The sequence below is a fragment of the Marmota monax genome, unplaced genomic scaffold (assembly GCF_021218885.2).
Source record: "Marmota monax isolate L192 unplaced genomic scaffold, Marmota_monax_Labrador192_F-V1.1 WCK01_AAM20220418_F8-fsc00095, whole genome shotgun sequence".
NCBI lineage: Eukaryota > Metazoa > Chordata > Mammalia > Rodentia > Sciuridae > Marmota > Marmota monax.
In genome coordinates, this window is record NW_026695244.1 from 6,633,040 (window position 1) to 6,654,508 (window position 21,469).

The 21,469-nt window shown below is 38.8% G+C and overlaps 1 protein-coding gene across 2 annotated transcripts in view; it reads right to left on the bottom strand.

Annotated features, from left to right (window-relative positions):
• The window catches only part of Plekhm3 (pleckstrin homology domain containing M3), a 219,853-nt gene that overhangs the window by 168,687 nt on the left and 29,697 nt on the right, over positions 1 to 21,469 (bottom strand). For both annotated transcript variants that reach the window (XM_046462966.2, XM_046462964.2), the window contains exon 3: positions 5,943 to 6,878. In XM_046462966.2, the coding sequence (XP_046318922.1) occupies positions 5,943 to 6,878 (936 nt within the window). The remainder of the gene's footprint in view (positions 1 to 5,942; positions 6,879 to 21,469) is intronic.

Genomic DNA, 21,469 nt, shown 5'->3' on the forward strand with positions numbered 1-21,469 from the left:
TTATGTCTAAAGGATGTCATAAAACAGGCCTTTGCCAGAAATACGCCCTCATTTATCACATGAAATGCCATGTGGTATTAACAAGGTCGATACTGTTTGTTTAATATATTTTGCTTTCCTAGGGGCTTGAAATGATTTGTTTTTGCAGCTGTAACAGAGCTAAATTAGGGATTTATCTTCAGCTTAGCTAGTTGAGCATATATAACCAGGAGCTATTAATTATCTGCCTAGAGGCTTTTGGTCACCTTCCCACAACTTACAGCATCCTTGGGGTACTGAGTTACACCATAAGCAGCCAGATTTGATCCTCAAATAATCAATCCTGGCTTCTTGAGGACTGAGGGGAGACACAAAACTTCTGGTCTTTGTTTCTTACTCTACAACAACCCCTTCCCCCTCCATGTATATGCTTTTAATGTGTGGGTTTTTTTTTTTTAACTGAGCAAGGAATTGAAGAGAAAGTCCTAGTGCAAAAACTAGTTTCAGATATCCATTCTTACACATGAAAAACTAACCCACCACTTTTCTGGCCTTAAAGTGCCAGGGATCTGACAAATTAGTACCAGAAAGTGGCACCTTCTCCCTTTCTCACACTGTTGTTCTGTCTTACTCTGGGAGCTGGGGGACAGCAATCCAGGAAGTTGGTTCCAAGTATGAAGCTGTCAAAAGCTGTGCTATAGTTTGAATTCCCCTCTACCTGTCTGAATCTCTGTGGGGGGGGGGGGGTAAGGGAAAGACAAGGCAAGGGAGAGAAAAGGGGAAAAAACTAGAGTGCAATTCAAACAAAAATGAAACACACACACACACACACACACAAAGTGGGGGGATGCTCCCCTCCATCCCAGGTCCTAACAACATACTTCTTTATCAGAGGCTCATTGTCAATCAATTAGCCAAGGCAGCAGGGGTCTGTGAGGTGGGGGGCATCTAGGGAAACAATGGGCCGCCCTGTTGTATTGCTATTTAATCACTTTTGCTAAATAAATAGAGCAGCCCCGAGGTGCTGTCACGTCAAGGGAATTTATAACAAAACAAAACAAAACAAAACCTTCATTTTTCATTGGTCATTACTTTTTTTCCCTTCAGGACAAGAGAGGGTTATTACTGTAGCCTTAAGTTCCATCTTTGTGTTTCTTGCCTTTGATTCCCACTCGGACCCTGCCACTTTCTGGCACTAATTTGTCAGTCTGAACAAAGAGGGGATTTGTACCTCCTGTAAGGTCTCAATTAGGAATGGCTTCTGCTGTATTATGTGCCATTCAGAGAAGACACAATGCCGGTAATTACAGGAATTTGCACTAAATGGCTGAAGAATTCACAGCAAAACTTTTCCCCCCCCCTTGGGTTTACCCCTCCCAAGGGTTGGAGGCAAGAAAAAGGAAAGCAAAAAGCTCTTAATGCCAGAGATATGTAATTATCAACAGCAGTCCCAAGAGGTTAAACAGCAGCCAAAGGAGTAAAACCATAAAAACTAACATTGTGAAAATGGTGTAGGAGATCCCTGAGGCTCACTGTTTTCTTCCTTAACATGTTCAACTTCAGTTCAGAATCAGGAACATTGCCCCACAGTGGGTCATCCAGTTTTAGCTCCAGATTACAAAACAGTCACACAGGAATGCTTTCAAAGGTGAGCTCTGCTACTCTTGTCACACCTATAAACAAGTCGCCGGGCTCTTTGATTGTACTACTCAATTGTTAGGTTTCTTGATTGCTGAGAAATTATAGGAAAAACATCTGTGTGTGCTACTGCCAAGAAAACCATGTCTCTATTGAGTGTAAACAGGTATGTACACATGTCAACTTCCTAAAGAAAACACAGTCGCTGCCTTATAATCCAATCTCTACAGCATTTAGGAATAGTCTTATAACCACTTACCATGTACATCCTTCCTAAATATTTTAAAAAGCTAAATAATTATTTGTTTTAGCATTACTATTAAAACATCACAGATGCCCTATTGCCAACTATAATTTTGAATTCTAACCAGCAATTTTACTGAAAACACATTCCTCATTTTCTGCTACAGAGGTGTTCCTGAAAAGTTGGACTAAAGCACTTCCAAATTAACAGTTCTACAATATCATTTCTGGTATGCGCTCCTCTGTACAAAAATCTGTGACTTCAAGGTGAAACATTAAGTTCATCTTTATCAACTGCCTGTTTTTTTGTTTTTTTGTTTTTTGTGGGCTAAAACTGATTGGAGGTCTATGATTTAATTTAATTCTACCTCATACCACCTCTGACAGTTCTCTGATATGTGGGCCCCACTTAGAAGGCTCTTGTCATAGCTGCCTTTTTGGCAGCCACTGATTGAATTATTTGATAAACAACTTGTGTTTCCTAGCAGACTGCAAGTTTCCTGAGGACAAGGACTTTTATCTTCTTTCCTGCAATACTAACTTGTATGTCTGGGTGCACCCAAGATTCTGGGCAAACAATAAATGACAGAATGAATGGAAGAATTTAATTTTCAAATTTCAGGAAGTAGGGCTAGCAAGCGAAAAGGCCCTGGATGCAGGCAGGACCCCTGTAAGTTTAGGAACAGCAAGACCACAGTCGTTGGGCTTCCCAAGCACAGGCAGCCAAGGAGCTGGAAAGGAAGTTATGGAGTAATCACACACAATCAAATATAACTATCAAAAGTCCAAGCACATGCAAAGAAAGATACAGTTACAATCAGCATATATTTTCAAAACCATAACCTCAGACATTTTTGGATGGTCGTGGTCCATTTTCTCTGCAGGGGCTCTTTAAATTTTAAAGAAGGATATGGAAAAGTCTCCACTTATAGAAAGAATTTAGTGAACTATGGCCAACAGTACTGTTTTATAGACTTAAAAGCCAGTGCTTGTGGCTCCCCTGAATAGCAACTCAATGACATAATAAGGAGCTACTCAATGTAATCTTCCACATTTAAAGTTTATTCATCCAAACTATTTAAAGGAGGAAGAACTTCATATGCATATATACATATATGAACTTAGAGTTTAAAGAGACACACTAAAGCCATGTAATACTGTGAATTAGCTTCTCCTTAAACTAGTATATAAGGCCCAAACTCACTACAACCAATATATTGAACTTTTGGGTGTTTTAGAAGGTAAACATGCTATGTTACTTTTTACTAAATGTGTCTTTTTACGAGGATGCTAAGTTAGACAATAAAGGTACAAAAGGCAGAAGCAGCTGGTTTAAATTAACTGTGTTTCTGAGAAACACAGGTCAATTTTTACTGTTCCATCTGCTATAATAATCTTTGATATAATGAACAGCCTCCCAAGTAATTTAAAAAACATCCAGAGCTCTGCTTAACAAGTTTTTTGTTTTTTTTTTTTTTTTTTGCCTTTTTCTTTTGAGACTCTGCCCCCTACAGGAGATAATGTGCTCCTGCCTGTGTCTGGAAACCAATATTCCATATGCTAGCATCAAGAATGAAAAGCAGGCGAGTAAGCCACATGTATCACAAAGTAACTGAATATAGCACTCTCTGATAGTAAAGGTGACATTTAAATGAAATACATCAATTTTTGCTTTGGAATGTGCCCTACTATATAAATCAGCATTATCCTCACCCCAAAATTAGAAACCTACCCGTACCCCCATTAGTTCCAAACCAAAGCATGAAGGTAAAAGCAGAGTAAATGAACTGCAGCTTATCATCCTACCCCCTTGAGTCCCTTCCCCTACCCTTTCCCACTGTCCTCCAATCAGCCAAATTTAGTGAGCACCGAATTTAGACAGCAAAGGGAAGCATCCTATCACACAGAACCAAAAGGAGCTACCAGAAAGATCCACTCCTGCTCATTCTATAATACTTTCTTCTTTTCTCCTTGCTTCCCTTTCCCTGTCTCTTCTCACTTCTCTTTTATCTTTTTCCTGTTTTCATTTCTCCTACTGCTGGATGCAGTGGGCTCTCTCTGTCTTACATTTCTCTTCCCTCTGATGGCTAAGAACACTATATTGCCATACAGAACAGGGGCGGCAATGCACACTCCATCAGGATACAAACTTCTGAGAGGAAGGTGAATAAATGACAGCTAGGTGACAACCTTCGAGTAGCACCTGAGACTTTTCTTCACTCTTTTACTATATGGATTTGATTCAGATACGCCAGTCTCTACCTTGAAAACTAAGCTGGGCTGTTCTCCCTTATTCCATTAAGACAACAGATTTGTGGACTTTCAGTAATATAATGCCACAGAAGTATATCATAACTCCAGGATGTCCATAGTAAGCACAATAAATTACCGTCAAATGCCTGAACTTTGAAATATACTATATACACCAGAATAAGAAGACACTGAAATGTCAATAATTTCTTAAAAACTGTATTAAAACTGGTGTCTCCTATTTCAACACTGATTTCAAAGCTGGGTGTGATGGCACACACTGTGATTCTAGGAGGCTGAAGCAGTAGGACCCAAGTTCAAGGCCAGCCTGGGTAAACTTCGCAAGACCCTATCTCAAAATAAAAACTAAAAAGGGCTGGGAATGTAGCTCAGAGGTAGAGTGTTCCTGGGTGCAATCCCCCATATCAGAAAAAAAAGAAAATTCCAAGAAGCTGTCTGACTTAACACAAGGTCTATCACACCTGCAAATACATGCACATACCTGGTATGGCTTCTTAATTGGCTTGGAGCTTCTCATCTCTCCAATCCCACCCTGCATGTTTCTGCTCCACAATCACTAAAGACTTTGGGGGAAAGCAAGGATTATTCACTTACTCCCTCCCTTTAAGTAAACTATTCTTCAGTAGAAAAGACCATCATCACAACTAACTATATTTAAAATGTGAATTTTGAGACTGGGGCTGTAGTTCAGTGGCAAAGTGCTTGCCTAGCACATGTGAGGCACTGGGTTCAATCCTTAGCACCACATAAAAATAAACAAAGGCATGCTATGTCCATCTACAACTAAAATATATATATATATATATATATATATATATATATATATATATATATATATTTGTTTAAATATATATTTGTTTAAATGTGGATTTTCATTTTGTTATAATTTGGCTTTTTTTCAAAGCAGGAGCAAGAATAAAATTTTAAATGTGGTCTCAGCTTGAGGTAAATTTCTTGCTCGTTTTTAAACAGCATTATTAAATCTAACAGACTTGAGTTAAAACCTTCCCCAACAGACTTCCAATTAAAGTTGTCATCACAGTAAATTTATTATCAAATATCGTGGGGTTAGTAAAAAGGAAATAATTTTTATTTCATTTTTAATACCTCCCCCCATTTTAGGTTTGGGGGAAGTAGGAAGAATAGGGAGTAGAGGAGAGAAGCAGTATTGAGGTTTCCAGACATAACAGAGTATTGGCCTTGAACTCTATTTTGTGTCTCACCCTTACACAGCAGTTCCAAAAACCTAGGCTTCCTCATGGTGAGGCACAGATCCATTGTGACTCAGGAGTCATCTGCTGAATAATCATCTACCCTGCTTTTAGCTATTTCCACATTTTCTGTCAAGGCTGACTTTCCAGATTCCACTTTAACAGGATTTGACAAGGTCATGATCAATGACAGTTACTGACTATGGACATTTGCTTTGCCTAAGGAGGCGAGTACTTAGCTTTGGACTGAATGTCTCTCATGAGAAAATCTGTGACAGCCATAGTCACCATGACTTTATGCAAGTAGGCAGAGGAAATGGAATCACATCCTACTTAGGAAGCCTAAATTCCAGTCTGGTTAGGCTTCAGCCAAGTAATTTTGATTCAGTGGGGTATATCATAGCTGTTTCTATTAATCAATGTAGTATGAGGATGGACAGATTTTTTTTTTTTAACATACTAAATCCCTTGGAGGAGAAATGCTTTTTGTAAACAGGCGATATCTATGACTGTCTTATTAAGGATGTTTAAAAAATAAATTCCAATACAGGACTCAAGATTGCTCTTTAATGAGCTTTAAGCTGAAAATTTGCTCTGTACCTGCACATTTGAAACTCTGAGCAGTGAGTCCTCGTTCCAAAGATAAAGTTGTCAGAATGCTCAGGAAGCTGGTGGTCACGGACTGACGTTTGTTCTTCCTGAGTTCATGCCCACCCAGCTGATCCTTGGGTTTGCTCCTCAGTGTGACTTGCAGGTTTTGCTCTGAACTCCTCGCTGCATTGGCAGCTGTCTTCAGAGCCTCCATCCATTCCTGAGCCCTTTGCCGGGTCTCAGCTCGGAGGCGGAGGACATCTTGAGGGAAAATGACTTGAAAGCAAGAGTCACAGCCATCCAGGTTGTCTACCTGGACAGCCAGACACACATCCACGTTGTAGCTCAGCAGGGGATCATCATCTAGCTTGCCTGGCTGAAAAGCCATAAGGTATGCCTCGCTCAGCACAAATGTAAATGCCTTCCAGTTGTTTTGGACAGTTAGTCTGTAGAGTGTCCCTGATTTGAGGATGTTTTGGTACTGTTTGGAGCTATCCAAGACAGGAGATGGTGGTAGCAGCCCGTTGGATTTCTCTTGTAAACAATGATTCTGTGTATAGTCAACATGATGGCCGAGCCCTGGTGAGTTTGCCAGCTCATCCTGCCGTCCCATGTAACCGGGCACTGCAGCATGCACAACTTCCCAAAGCTTCTGTCCCCAGTCCAAAGCTTCCCACGGTGACTCTGCCTTTAACTGTAGCTGAGTGTTGTCATAGAGAATGGTGTCTACCATCCTGGCCTCAAGATTGCCCAAAACAGAGATGCTCTGGAAGTGGGAAAGTTGGTACGTGGCATAGGGGTTTTGATTCCCACTGCTATCGAGGCTATAGAAGTATAAGTTGTAAGGTGACAGTTCTGCGTAACAGCTTTGCCAGTAACTGTCATGGTCCTTTCTAATTTCCAGGTAACCCTTCTTCAGAATGTTTGGGAATGTCTGCTTGTGTTCTAGAGAGAAAAAAAAAGGAGGCATAAAAGTATCGATTAGTTATAAGAAGGTGGGCGCAAGAGACCAAACAGATCAAAGGTTGATATTTTCCTGGTTCAAATTAAACCAAGTATAAATGGTAAAATTCCAGGACAGTATCTAATTGGCAAAATGTAGCTAGGGAAAAATCTCTTATCTAAAAACTGCACTACCTTGGTGAGAGAGTATAAAAGTAAGTAATGGGGTGTATGATATGAATGTGACATGACGAAGTCTGTGCAGAAAACTGCAATACTGGAAAAAGAATGATTTAATATACCCTGTAGGCCTAGGACCAATCACACTCTTTTGGGATTCCTTGCTTTCTAGGTAACAGTCTACAGAGTATTAAATACATAAGAGAAAACCTGCCATGTGAATGAATTCCTGCTGATTCTCTTATTCTTCCTTAAGTTCATGATGCCAGGAAGGGTCAATGAAAAAAAGCAGTGAAATGTACTGCTCACAAATTCCCATTTCTCAGAGTACCCACTAGTCCCCAAGGCCAGTTCATGGGCCTCTCTCTCTGGTAAGCCCCCTTCAGTTCATTTTTTAGGCTTCTGCTTACATGCAGTTTTCTCTTGGAGCCTCAATGTGCTTATGCTGCTCCCTTAGCTTGCAATGCTCCTTTCCACTGCCTCAACCAGGGACTACATATTTACCTTCCTTCAGAAAAAGAGTCTGTTCAGCTCACAGCCCCTCCCCCACCTCATGTGAACACACTTCTCCCTGGGTCAGTTATGTTCCTCTTTCATAGGCTTTTAACAGGCTGCATTATAATAGTTTAATTAAATATCCAAACAAAAAAAATACATTTTAAAGTTTGTTTTTAAAAAAGTCTGCCTTCCCTACTGCATAGTAAGCTCTCTTCATTTTTTGGTGGGGAGGCAGGTTACCAGGGATTGAACTCAGGGACACTCGACCACTGAGCCACATCCCCAGCCCTATTTTGTATTTTATTTAGAGACAGGGTCTCACAGAGTTGCTAAGTGCCTCTCTTTTGCTGAGGCTGGCTTTGAACTCTAGATCCTCCTGCCTCAGCCTCTGGAGCCACTGGGATTACAGGCACGCACCACCACACCTGGCTCTCTTTTCGTTTTTATGCGATAGCATGCAATACTATGCCTGGTACTTAGTAGGTGTTTCATAAGTACTTGTTGAATTATAAATCAAGCTTCTAGCACAATGTCCAGTGCATAGTATGTCTAGTTCTCTTGCCTTCCTCTTTTCTCCATTTCCATTTCATATGTTTATCTAAATAAGCCACCTGTAATCCCTGATGAGTGGCAATATATTCCAGTTTAATACTTTAGTAAAAGGGGACTGTCAATTGAGGAACCACAGGAGACTTTAATCAGACATGACAATGACAGCCATGCAAAAGGAAGCACTCCTCCCTGGTCAAGGTTTTAATTTCTGAGATGTTTCTCAATCTGTGCCAACACACACTGGAGACAGTCAAAAACTAATTGAATCATTCCCTAAAGAACACAAGTCATACACCCAGAGGATAAAATTTTTGCTTTTGACTATAGAAAGAAAGAGTAAGATCTTGATCTTAACATAGCAAACCAAAAGAGAAAGGAGAGAAATAAGGCAGAGAAAAGCCTATTTTATCTGCTTTACATCTCTGGTCCTGACATTCATTAGTAATTCTGTGGTAACTCAAAAGCCATTAATTTCTTGCAACCCACACTAATCCCTTTGTAGAAAGAGATAATGGATGCCTATTCTCAGGTTATCTTTCTCTTCTGACAATGCAATAAGGGAGGTAGTGCTGTTAGAGATACTGCTGCCGCCTCCCCGCTCTCATTTCCATCAGGCACTGATGACAGTTCAGCCTTCTCCACAATAAGACTTACAACTATGTGTCCCTCAATCCTCAATCCTCCTGTGACCCAGCGGCTTAGCCATGAGTTCCTGAGTAAAATACAAACCACCTCTCTTGCTTTTAGCTAGAAATTGCCGCCTTCTCTTTTTACTTTCCTGAGAGCTTTTTATAACAGCTACCATGAATTAGAAGTTCAATTTTAATTGAGTCCCAAATCCAGCAGCAAATCTGACCAAAACCTTACTTCTTTCTGACTGTATAAGCATAGGGGTGGTAGATGACATCTTGGTTAAGGGAATAAGTCCTGCCAGGGAATCTCCAAAGTAGTAAGGCTAAAGGATGTGGTGTGTTCCAACACTGCTTTCCCTCTCACTAGATACAGCAGGTCTTATCTCTGTTCCCTGACCTTAGCTTCAGTCCTTTGTAGATGGTGTGTTAAACTGAGACAGAAAATGACACGGCATTAATCGTAGAAATGGTCTATTCTTATAGACTGCAGTTAAAAGTGGAATCTCTTGAAAAATAAGAATCAAGAAAGCAGCAAAGGTGATCAAGAAACTTCTCGCTGGGGTATCTCTTGGTCTTGTTATGTCATACCTTATTAATAGTTTGTATGTGATGTACTAATTATCTTTGACTACAGAGGGCTGGAATACTACTGTTTCTCTCTAATCTCTACCAACTGCTATTTTCTATTGGATCTAGGGTTTATTTTTAATATTTTTTCTATTGATAAATTAGAAGCTACATAAATTTAAAATTTAATTAATTTGTTATAGCTCAAAGTTTTGTTTTCCCAGACCTTGTCATTTAAACTCATTTAATTGGGGCTGGGGTTGTGGCTCAGTGGTAGAGTGCTTGCCTAGCATGCGTGAGGCACTGGGTTTAATCCTTAGCACCACATAAAAACAAAATAATGTGTCCACCTAAAATTAAAAAAATACATAAATAAATATTAAAAATAAATAAATAAACTCATTTAACTCCTCAGATATTCTCTTTCTCTTTTTTATTTTTATTTTTTTGGTGGTACTAGGGATTAAAGACAAATACTCTTTTAAAGTGTTCAATTTCATAAATGAACAACATAATTCAATCTTAACTAATAAAAGTGATTTGTATCATTAACAATATTTTTCCCATTTCTCCAGTGAAAATAGAGACAGATGATCAAACCATTTTACCCATGAATTTTATAATGAAACTACAAGTCAGAAATTACTCATGAAAAAACAAAACACCAGCCCAGAACTCTTCATTTCTCCACTGGTTTCCACTTCATCTAGTACAAAGACCTGGTTCAGTTCCTCCTCAGTGAAGATCCCTTTTCCCTCTCCTCCTTGTCCTTACAGTCCCCAGTATACTGGTTCCAGGACAATGATTGCTATTGACTAAAGAGGAAGAAGGGAATTTTCTGGTTCAGCATCTGTTTCACTTCTGTACTACCAAACCACCAGAGTACCTCTTTTGCAGTTATATTCTCTATAAGTTCTTTAAAAAGTTTCTATTCTCATAGCCACCACCTTCATCAAGGTCTGATCCTTCTCCTCCTGGTACTGTCATAGGTTAAGCTTTTTAAGGTCTCACAGCCCTTCCCATGCCCTTCCTCAGGCCAAAACTCTTCACAGGTTTCAGGGAGCCACAGAGAAAAGTTCACTCTTTAGCATGGCCTTAAACATTTCATTATGGAAAATTTCAAACACACATAAAAGCATGTAGAAGAATAAACATGAGCATTAAGTACTTACCACTTAGCTTCAGAAACCTTCAAGTTTCCGACATTCTTTTTCAGTTTCTCCCACCCCTCTCCAACTCTTTTTTTTCCACGTTTTCTATTTTTTTTTCTGGAATGTTTGAAAGCAAATCCCAGACATTTTATCATTTTACCTGTAAATACTTCAGGGTATATGTCTAATCTATCAAATTCAAACTTCAAAATCTATATATGAGGCACAAGGAAGATTGCGGAGTAGAGAACAGCCTCATTCCAAGTTGTGCAGTGGCTTGGGACCAAAGCAGTAGGTGTACAGCTTCTCAGTGAGGTGGGTAAAATAGGGATTGAACTAAAATTCAATTTTGGACATTCAAAGTGGTTTACAGACTCAGGAATTTGAGTACAAAAAACAAAGAAAAAAGAATACATTGGAGCTGACCTGGTGGCTACCCCAGCATGGAAAAGTGGCGATGGCAGCACCAACTCACCACAGAGGGAAGGGGAGAAGAGAGATTTGGTAAGGAAAAAGCTAAGATCAAAAGAAAGCTGCCAAGGGGCTGCGGTTTTAGCTCAGTGGTAGAGTGCTTGCCTAGCATGTGTGAGGCATGTGTGAGGGGCTGGGTTCGATTCTATGCACCACGTAAAAATAAATAGATAAAATAAAGGTACTGTGTCCATCTACAACTAAAAAAAAATTTAAATTTTTTAAAAAGCTGCTTAAATTTAGCTAATCCAGAGACTGTACTGTACAGTGGTGCTTGAAAAGCACATTCGGTATCTCAACTGGTCAGAGAGAGCTGGAGTGGAGCCATTTTGAGGCAATCTCACTGTAAGGACAGCTCCCTCCTGGAGGCAGGAGATCAGAGCAAATTCTGCCACAATATCCTGGCAGGCACCAAATGGGTGACCTAGGGTGTGCCTGGCTGAACATAGGAACAGTCTGTAGCCAGTGGGATTCAAGTGCGTAGGGCGAAGGGGAGCCCCATTAGCTTCTCCTTTGTGGTAGTGGCTCACATGAGCAGCTGAAGAGAGCCAGGAGCCTAAGCTGGTGTGAGTGAATACACTTGGGGACTAAGCCCAGGAAGGCTGTGCTCATGGGCAGCAGTGAATGGATGATCAGTATAGGGCTCCTGAGAATTGGACCCATATCAGAGATCAGCCACTGTCTAGCCCTGGGGGTGGATAGATCTAATCTCTCCAAAGAAGGCCCAACCCAACAAAGCCACTGAGGCCTGACTAGACCTGCTAGAATGCCCCCAAGAACTTCGCAGAAGCTGTACTCTGGGAGGGCAATGAACTGGTCTCAGTGGACAAAATGCCAACTAACAGTATTACCTAACCTCTCCCACTCACTCTGGTGAGAAGGGAAACTGAGTCTTACATGAAACAGCTTCAATCTTAGGCTGCTCCAAATGGTAGCTCAGAGAGCAACACAAAAACAAAAAGAGGTTAACAACCTCTATCAGTACATAACTCAAGAAGTGCAAAAAAAGACTGTTGGACAGAGACAGTGACCACTCAATCTGGTCAACTTTTTTGACTACCTCAGTGAAGAAGTTTCCTTCATTCTTCACCAAGAATTTTTTTTTTTGTCTTTTCCCGTGTGTGTGTGTGTATTCATGCTGTGCTGATTAGTTCAGGGACCTATATACATATACTTATTTGTTTCTTTTTCTCTCATTTTTAGCATTTTAAAAATGTAGGTTTTTTTCCTTGCCTTGTCTTTTGAAGGTTTGGGGTTTGGGGATTATATATTTTGGTTTAGCTTTGTATTATTTTCACTTGTTTATTTCTCTTGTTTCTCTTTCTCTCTTCTCTTCTCCTTCTAATGGCCAGATTTTATTGTTCTCTCTCCCTCCCTTCCTACCACCCTCCCTCCCAATGCTTTGCTTCTTCTGTTTTCCCCCCTCCTTCTATATAAACATCACCAGCTACCTCTCTTCTGCATCCTCTCTGTTCATATTTGAAATTGTAATTCTTTTCTAATTCTAACACATTTTATTTTCCTCTGTTTAACTGTATTTGTTCCTTCTTTCAGAACTAATTGACTAATGCTGATGCAGTCATTACTGCTGTGGATAATATAGTTGACATTTGATGTTTGCTTTAAAGCTAGATCTAGTGCATAGTTACTGTTTTTACTGTTGACAATTGCTGAACCCACCATTCCTGATTTTTGGTGGTATTTAATATTGAAGATATCATAGTAGGAAATGGGTTTCTACTTTAGTGCTGTATATTGTTTGTGATGGTTGTCACTATTGTGTATTTTGCTTTATTCTCTGAAGTGCTGGGAACCTACAGGGACATGAAAAATTCACAGGTTAGAGATTCTGATGCTGAACCAAACTCAATCAAAATGCAGCACACTTTGCTCCATACATAAATTAATGACACTCAATCTTCAGCCATACTTTAATGCAAAGAATAGAAGACACAAAAACCAAAACTAATGATTAGACTATGTAATTCCCACTCCATTCAAGTTGGAGTGATCAAAAATATACTGGACAACATAGTAGACACCTGCTGTTGAATTCCTGACCTAGTTAACATTTTGTAATTGGTAGTACTATTGTTAAATGCTGACCTCATCATTCCTATATAGATAGCAAATAGTATTACAGAGTTCAAAGTAGACACTGGACATTTAACATAAAACTGTACTCTTGTTGTTGATGTTAATGCCACTTCTGGCTCCTCCTCCCTCTAAGAGGGGCCAGAAAGAGATTGGGACACTTCAAGATTACAGAGTAGATCCTGCAGCTGTGAAATACATCTCAACTAAGCAACAAAAAATTTTTACTTCACACATAATCTAATCCTATCTAAACCCTGACATTATTCCAAAACAAAGAAGTAAGGAGACAAAAGCCCCAAACCAACAAAAAGAACCAGCAGAAACAATCCAAGAGGGACCTCAGTTCCCACCCTGTGGCATCTACTCATATATCAAAAACAGAGTGAAGTTCCAGAATAAATAAGATAATCACAAACAAAGGACATGCCTAAAAAAGAGGAGAATCTACTTCAACAGATGCACAAGTCCAGGACCTCTGAAAACACAAGAAAACAGGCAAAAAGTCTCCCTGCAAAATCCACAATCTTCCAACAAAGGATCCTACTGACAGTGAGGTGGACAAAATCCCAAAGAAAGTATAAAAACTGATTATTATAATGTTCAATGAACTAAAAGAAGATCTAAGGAAGGAATTAAGAGATCAATTACAGGAGATGAGAGACCACGTTAATAAATTGAAATAGGGAGAAAAAAAAGCAGAACTACTAGAAATGAAAGACACGATCAATCAAATTAAAAATTCAATTAAAGGCATTAATCAGATCAGATTGCATAGAAAACAGAACCTCAGCCCTTTAAGACAGAATTTCAGGCACTGAGCACAGGCTATATGATCTTGAGTACATAAAATGCAAGAAAGGGAAAAATTATAGAACATGATCAGAATATGTAAGAACTCTGGGATAACATGAAAAGACAAAACCTGAGAATCATTGGGATAGAAGAGAACATGAAGATACAAACTGAAGGTATAAAGAACATTTTCAATGAGATAGTTACAGAAAACTCTTCCCATATCAGAAATGAGATAGACATGCACATATAGGAGGCATACAGGATCCTAAATAGACATATTCAAATGAGAAGCTCACCAAGACATATCATAATCAAAATGCCTAATGTTAAAAATAAGGAAAGAATATTAAAAGCCCCAAAAGAAACATAAGGTCACATTTAGAGGCAAACTAATAAGGATCACGTCTGATTTCCCAGTTCAGACCCTAAAATCAAGGAGGACCTGCAAGCTATAAAAAACAAAAATAAAAACAAACAAACAAACAAACAAAAAAACCCCTGCCAGCCAAGGTTGCTATACTTAGCAAAGTTCAGTTTCAAATTTGAGGGGAAAATTAAAATTTTCCACAAGAATAAACTAAAAGGATTCATGAACATCAATACAGCACCACAAAGAATACTCAAAGATAAACTGCACACAGAGGAACTAAAAAACAATTCTCAAAATTGTCAAACAGAGGAAGTTCAATAGAAGAATAAACAGCTAAATGAGAATCAAGACAGGATAAAATACAGCAAAAAGCAAAATGGCAGGAAACCACAAATACATATTCATACTAACACTGAATGTTATTTGTTTCAACTTCCCAATTAAAAGATATAGATTAGCAGAATGGATCAAAAAACAAGAATAAACTACATGCTGTTTACAAGGGACTCATCTTATAGGCAAAAACATTTACAGAGTAAAGGTAAAAGGATGGAAAAAAATATTCCATGCCTACAAACCTTGAAAACAAGCAGGAGTAGCTATTCTCATATCTAACAGAGCAGATATCAAGTAAAAATTAATCAGAAAAGACAAAAAAGGCCATTACATCCAGGTAAAATGAACAATCTAACAAAAAGATATAACAAATAGTAAACATTTATGCTCCAAATGCCAACACATCCAATTACATTTAAAAAAAAAAAAAAAAAAACCCTCCAGAATATTAAATCCCACATAGATCCCAATACAATAATACTGGGTAATTTCAATACACCCTTATTACCAATAGGTCATCAAAACATAAAATCAATAAATATATCTGCAACCTAAATAACACTATAAGTCAAATGGGTCTAATGGGCATCTACAGACTATTCTACCCTCAAACAGTTAAATTTACCTTTGTATCAGCTGTTCACGGAATTTTTTCCAAAACAGATCATATTCTAGGTTATGAAGCAAATCCAAAAAAAAACACCAATATAATCCCATGTATCAGATTAGATCATAATGGAACGAAACTAGAAATCAACAGCAAAAAAAAAAAAAATAGAAACCACATAACACATGAAAATTGAATAATACTCTCCTAAATGAAGAACGGACCAAAGAAGAAATGAGAACAGATATCAAGAAATTCTTAGAAATGAACAAGAACAGAGATACAACATATCAAAATCTCTGTAACAGTATGAAAGCAGTTCTAAGAGGAAAATTTATAGTACTGAGTGCCTACATTAAAAAATTAGATATCCCAAATAAAAATGTTCCACCTCAAGGCCTTAGAAGAAGAAAAATACACTAACTCAAATTGAAATGGATCAAAGATTTAGTAATTAGACCAGAAACTTTACAAATGCTAGAAGAAAACAGAGTCAACACTCTATCATATAGGGGCTGATACTGACTTCCTTAACAAGACCCACAAAGTGCAAGAAATAAAACTGAGAATCAATAAGTGGGATGCCATCAAATTAAGAAGCATCTGCATAGCAAAAAAAATCATTAAGAGTATGAAGAGAGGGGCTGAGGTTGTGGCTCAGTGGTAGAGCACTTGCCTAGCATGTGTGAGGCACTGGGTTCGATTCTCAGCACTACATATAAATAAATGAATAAAATAAAGGTCCATGCATCTAAAAAAATAATAAAAAGAAAAGAAAAGAAAAAAAAAGAGTATGAAGAGAGAGCCTATGGAATGAGAGAAAACCTTGGCCAGCTACCCCCTGATAGGGAATTAATATCCAGAATATACAGAGAACTCAAAAAACTTAATACCAAAAAAGCAAGCAAGCCAACTGAACAGAAACTTCTCAAAAGAAGAAACACAATGACTATCAAATATATGAAAAAATGTTCAACATCTCTAGCAATCAAGGAAATGAAAATCAAAACTACACTAAGATTTCATCTCACTCCAGTCAGAATGGCAATGATCAAGAATATAAACAAATGCTGATGAGGTTTGGGGAGAAAAGGCACACTTTATACATTGTTGGTGGGGCTACAAACTAGTACAGCCACTCTGGAAAGCAGTAAAGAGATTCCTCAAAAAACTAAGGATGGAACCACCATGTGACCTAGCTATCCCACCCTTAGTATTTTCCTAAAAGATCTAAAATTAGCATACTACAGCAATTCAGCCACCTCAATGTTTATAGCTGCACAATTTACAATAGCTAAATTATGGAATCAACCCTGTCAATAGATAAATGGATTAAGAAACTGTGGGGTGTGTAGAACACTAAAGTTCTACTCAGCCAACATAAAAGCATAAAATTATGGCATTTTCCGATAAATGGATGGAAATGGAAAATATATCCTGCTAAGTGAAATAAGTCAAACTTAGAAACTAAAAGGTCAAGTGTTTTCTCTCATATGTGAAAGCTTGAGACAAAGTAAATAGGGAAGGAAAGATAAGATAACATAAAGATAAAGAGATAATCAATAATATAGAAGAAAGAGGTCAAGAGATAAGGGTGGAGGGATGAGTAGGAGAAGGAAATGAAGAATGAATTCTTAAAAAAACCATGTTATGTGCAAACATAAATATATGACAAAGAACTTCACCTTTATGAATAAGTAGAAAGAACCAATCAAATATAAATTAATAGATTAGCAAAGGGAAGTCCAGTAGACAAAGCAGAAGGTGAGAGGGGAAAGAGGACAAGAGAGAAAAAGGAAAGGGAAAGGGCGATCATAAACCGAAATCAAATTCTATGCATGTATGAGTTTGTCTGGATGAACCCAATTACTTTGTATAACTATAAAACTCTAATAAAAAATTATATATGATAACTATTTTCACAGCCCCTCAAATTCCTTATGTAATAATATCCAGTCTATGTCTAACTTGCCCAGGTTGTCTCAAAACATTTAATACAGCTGGTCTGTTCAAGTTGAGTTCATATACTGATTTGGTTGACATATTATTAAATCTATAATAGTTCCCTCTTCCTCCTTTTTTTTTATTCCACATATTATTTATTCATTTTAATTTTCTTTTTTGGTGCTTGAGATTGAACTCAGGGCCTATGCTTGCTAAGTAAATGCTCTACCACTGAACTATACCTCAACTCTACCTATGTGTTTATTGAAGAAATTGATTTATTTGTCCTGTAAATTTTCTGCATTCTGGATTTGGTCAAGTCTATCTCCATAATATTGCTTAAATGTTCCTCCATTTCTCGTGGTTTCTGTCAAGTGCTACTTGGATCTCGAGGTTGAATCTGTATTCCACCTGATGATTGTTTCTATTGCTCAACTCTCTCAACCTTTCACGCATTTTCTCTCATGGGTCCCCTTCCTGGGTTCCCTTCATCTCTGCTCACCAAGTTCTCCTCATACTTAAAGGCTCTTGTAACATCTTACCTATTCCTGAAGTCTTTCCAAACCCTCAGGATGAAAATAACCATCCTCCTCTGTACCCCCATGGCTCTACTATTTCACATTCATAAAATATTTGTCAAATTTTATAAAATTATTCTGAAAATCAGTAAGGAAGTAAAAAGAAACTGAGGAGCAGTTACAACCTCGAGCCAGTGACTCTAATTCCAGGGGCTCCTGGACCTCATTGCTTACAGACTGCCTGGCTTTTAGCTCCCCTAATCCTGGGCCTAAAGTAATGGTCCCGTCTAGCACTGTCTGAAACAGAGACAGAAAGCATCTTCCATTAACTGATAATAACTGCCTGAAGCTCTGTATTGTGAAAGATGCTAAGACCACATCTAGACTCAGCAGAAAACAGTGCTGTGGTGTCACTGTGGTGGTAAAGATCTACATTATGCATTTGCTGTCTGGTTTAAGGATCTTTATCAGCACCTCTCCTTACTTTCTTTGATTCCAGAGACCAAATCTCTCTTCACAATAGTAACATCCTAGACCTTTGAGAACACTTCATTGTAAGGTACTTAACAATCTAACTTTGTTTACCTGTCATCTGAAACATTTTAAAACTCTCCCTCTACTAACCTCTTTTCCTCTATCTTCTAATATTCACTGTTTTTACTAAAAAAATATGAACATGATCATACTTTTCCAATGGCAGAATCTGGCTGTTCTTACAATGACTCTACTTCTTGTTGCTCATAGTCATCGGGCCTCTCACTATTGCTCTGACTTCTCACATCCCTTCTCTCATTCTCGCCACATCCTCTCTTATGTTCCTTAAACAAGTCATGCACATTCTAGTTGCAAAGCCCTTGAAATTGCTGCACCCTCTGTCTGGAACACTTCCCCCAACTCCACTGCTTTATTTACATCTCTCAATTTTTTACCTCATTGGTGCTGTTCTCAGTGGAGCCATCCCTTGCACTCAAGTTAAAGAGCCCTTCAGTCTGTCTCTGTCATACCACCTTGCTTTATTTCCTTCAAAGTGCCCTCTCCTTCTCCTGAAGGCAGGGATCTTGATAACTCTCACCCCTATGTATCAGTGGATGGCTCCATAAATATCTGATGAATGTAAGCTGGGCATACTGGTGCATACATGTAATCCCAGTGACTCAGGAGACTGAGGCAGGAGGATCACAAGTTCAAAGGTCTCCTCAGAAACTTAGTGAGACCCTAAGCAACTTAGCAAGATCCTGTGTTTAAATAAAATAAAATAAAAAGGGCTGGGGACATGGCTCAGTGGTTAAGTGCCCCAGGTTCAATTCTCTGGTACCAAAAATAAAAATAAATTTAAAAATATTTGTTGACTGTATCAACAAAAGTCTGTGCTAGAATCTGTGGAAATGCCAAATGAATCAGATACAAATCCTTGGAGCCACACCTTGTTATCGGAGTTGGGGTAATACCCAAGTAACTGCCACCTGCTTCAGAACCCTTTGCTTCAGGACTTAAAGCCATATTCATCCAGGGTGGCTTCCCACAGCCTTATGTATCCAATTAAGAAACATGCATTGGAATAGCACTTTTGACCTCTCTCTATGCCTTTGCACATTCCACCCCTGAGACATTTTATAGCCCACAGGAAAGAAAAACACAGGCCCAGAAGGCTGTGCACCAAGTGCTCAGAGCCTTCTGACAAGAACAGCTAAAGGGCTCTGAGTCTCAGAGAATTAAGAGAGAACTTCTGCCTAAGAAGTTCTTGAGAATCTTGAGGAGGTGACGGTGTCAGAGATGGACTTGGAAGACAGTATTTGAAGAAGGCAGGAAAGGGGAAAGGGCATTTTAAAAGGTGAGGCTTTCTTTCTCCTTCACTGATGTATACTCAGCTATCCTCGGTTACAGCCTTCTTTTTCTTCTCACAAGTCCCACTTTCTCTTTGTTGCCACAGTCACCCTAGTTTGAGTCCTCATCACCTCACATTATGATAAACTAGAAGAACCTTCTAATTGGTTTCCGTATCTCTGAATTTTTTCCACCTACCAACATTATACTTACTGCTTGGGCTAGTGGAGACAGCAGATAGCATCCCCTTTTCTCACCCAAGTTTTGAACCAATTGAGATTGACAGTGGGTACTGAGACACATGGAAATAAAAATATGAGCCAATTAGAGCATGCGGATTAGGCATGTAGCAATAAATCGAACCCCAGGATTATACAGACCTACCTCTGAGTCACAAGCAACCTTGGATAGCTCCAGGTCTCCCATCCTGGGGGACCATACATAAATGGTGGATTGCATGTGGGAACAGATCTGAAGGAGCTGGCCAGAATTAGTGCTTCTTGTGAGAGAGCCAAATTACCTGGTTCCTCTCGTAAGCTTGCAAATAAGTCACTCCTCCTTCTCAGGGGTGGAGTGTGCAAAGGAATGGAGAGAGGTCAAAAGTGGTATTCTAATGCATGTCTCTTCATTGGATAAATAAGACTGTGGGAAGCCACCCTGGATGAACATGGTTTTAAGTCCTGAAGCAAAGGGTTCTGAAGCAGGTGGCAGTTACTTGGGTATTACCCCAACTCCGATAACAAGGTGTGGCTCCAAGAGTAGGAGTCACCTGCTGGGGTTAAGTTACACTCACCTGTTCCTTTGTAAAGCTACCCCTTCTGCACTACCACCACAAAAAAGCCCATTTTCAAACCTAGTCTGTCTCTGTCTCTGTCTCTGTCTCTCTCTCTCTTGTCAGCCTCTTGGGACCTTCTCTTGCCTCCCTTTTTGGGGAGCCTAAGGCCAGGAGCTGGGGAAAGCTGTCCTGAAGCTTATAAAAGGTATTCTGTCACCCCAAATTCACACGAGTGACTTTAGTTCAGCTGCCCGTACTAGATGGGGCAGCATAAGGCTAACAGAAAGGAGGGTCTTGCCACCCTATTACCCTTGGTAACTTGTGAACTTCTTGTAAAGTGCTCTTCTAGGGAAGAAGGATGGGAATGGGAAAGAGTAGAATGAATCAGACATAACTTTCCTATGTTCATATATGAATACACAACCATTGTAACCCCTTATCATGTACAACCATGAAAACGGGAAATTATACTACCCTATGTATGATATGTGAAAATATATTCTACTGTCATGTATTACTAAAAACAACAAATAAAAAATAAAAATAAAGTGCCCTTCTAATCTTAATTTTCAGGAAATTTTCAAATGCTTTCTGCCAAACATCACACCAAGTTTATTTGTCTGGCTTAAATATAACCTCATGATATATATATATATATGTATATATATATATATATATATATATATATACATATATATATATATATATATATATATATATATATATATATATCTTCATAACCTCAGTCCACTGCTATCCAAAATGAACCAGTTCCAGGCTACTTCCTGGCCATCCCTCATGTGTACTTGTGCTTAGCACCTGGGCTTTGTGCTCAGCCCTCAAGCTCAGCTGAAATACGCTCTCCTCAAGGAAGACTTCTTTGACATTCTAGATCACAATCATCACTCTTCTCTTTGCATTTTTGGTTGTTAAAACAGTTTCCAAGCACATTTATTTCATGTTATAGTACTCAATTATGTTTAATCTAGAAACTGGCAAAACACTTTTAACTAATTTTAGGTCTTTGTTCTCCTTATTACAAGAACAGGAGAGAAGTGAAATTAATAAGATTCACATTAGTCATGACACTGCTACAAATATGCATAGCAAAAACATGAAGAGAAGGACACTATGGAACCAAAGAGTGACTGTGTCTTGTACACTGTAAATATGCTTCACAGGCCCTACTTAGCATAGTGCTGGGCAGCACAGTGCACAGATGTTATCCCACCAGTATTTCTTAACAAACTTATTCTGTCAGAAAAGATGTAGGTACA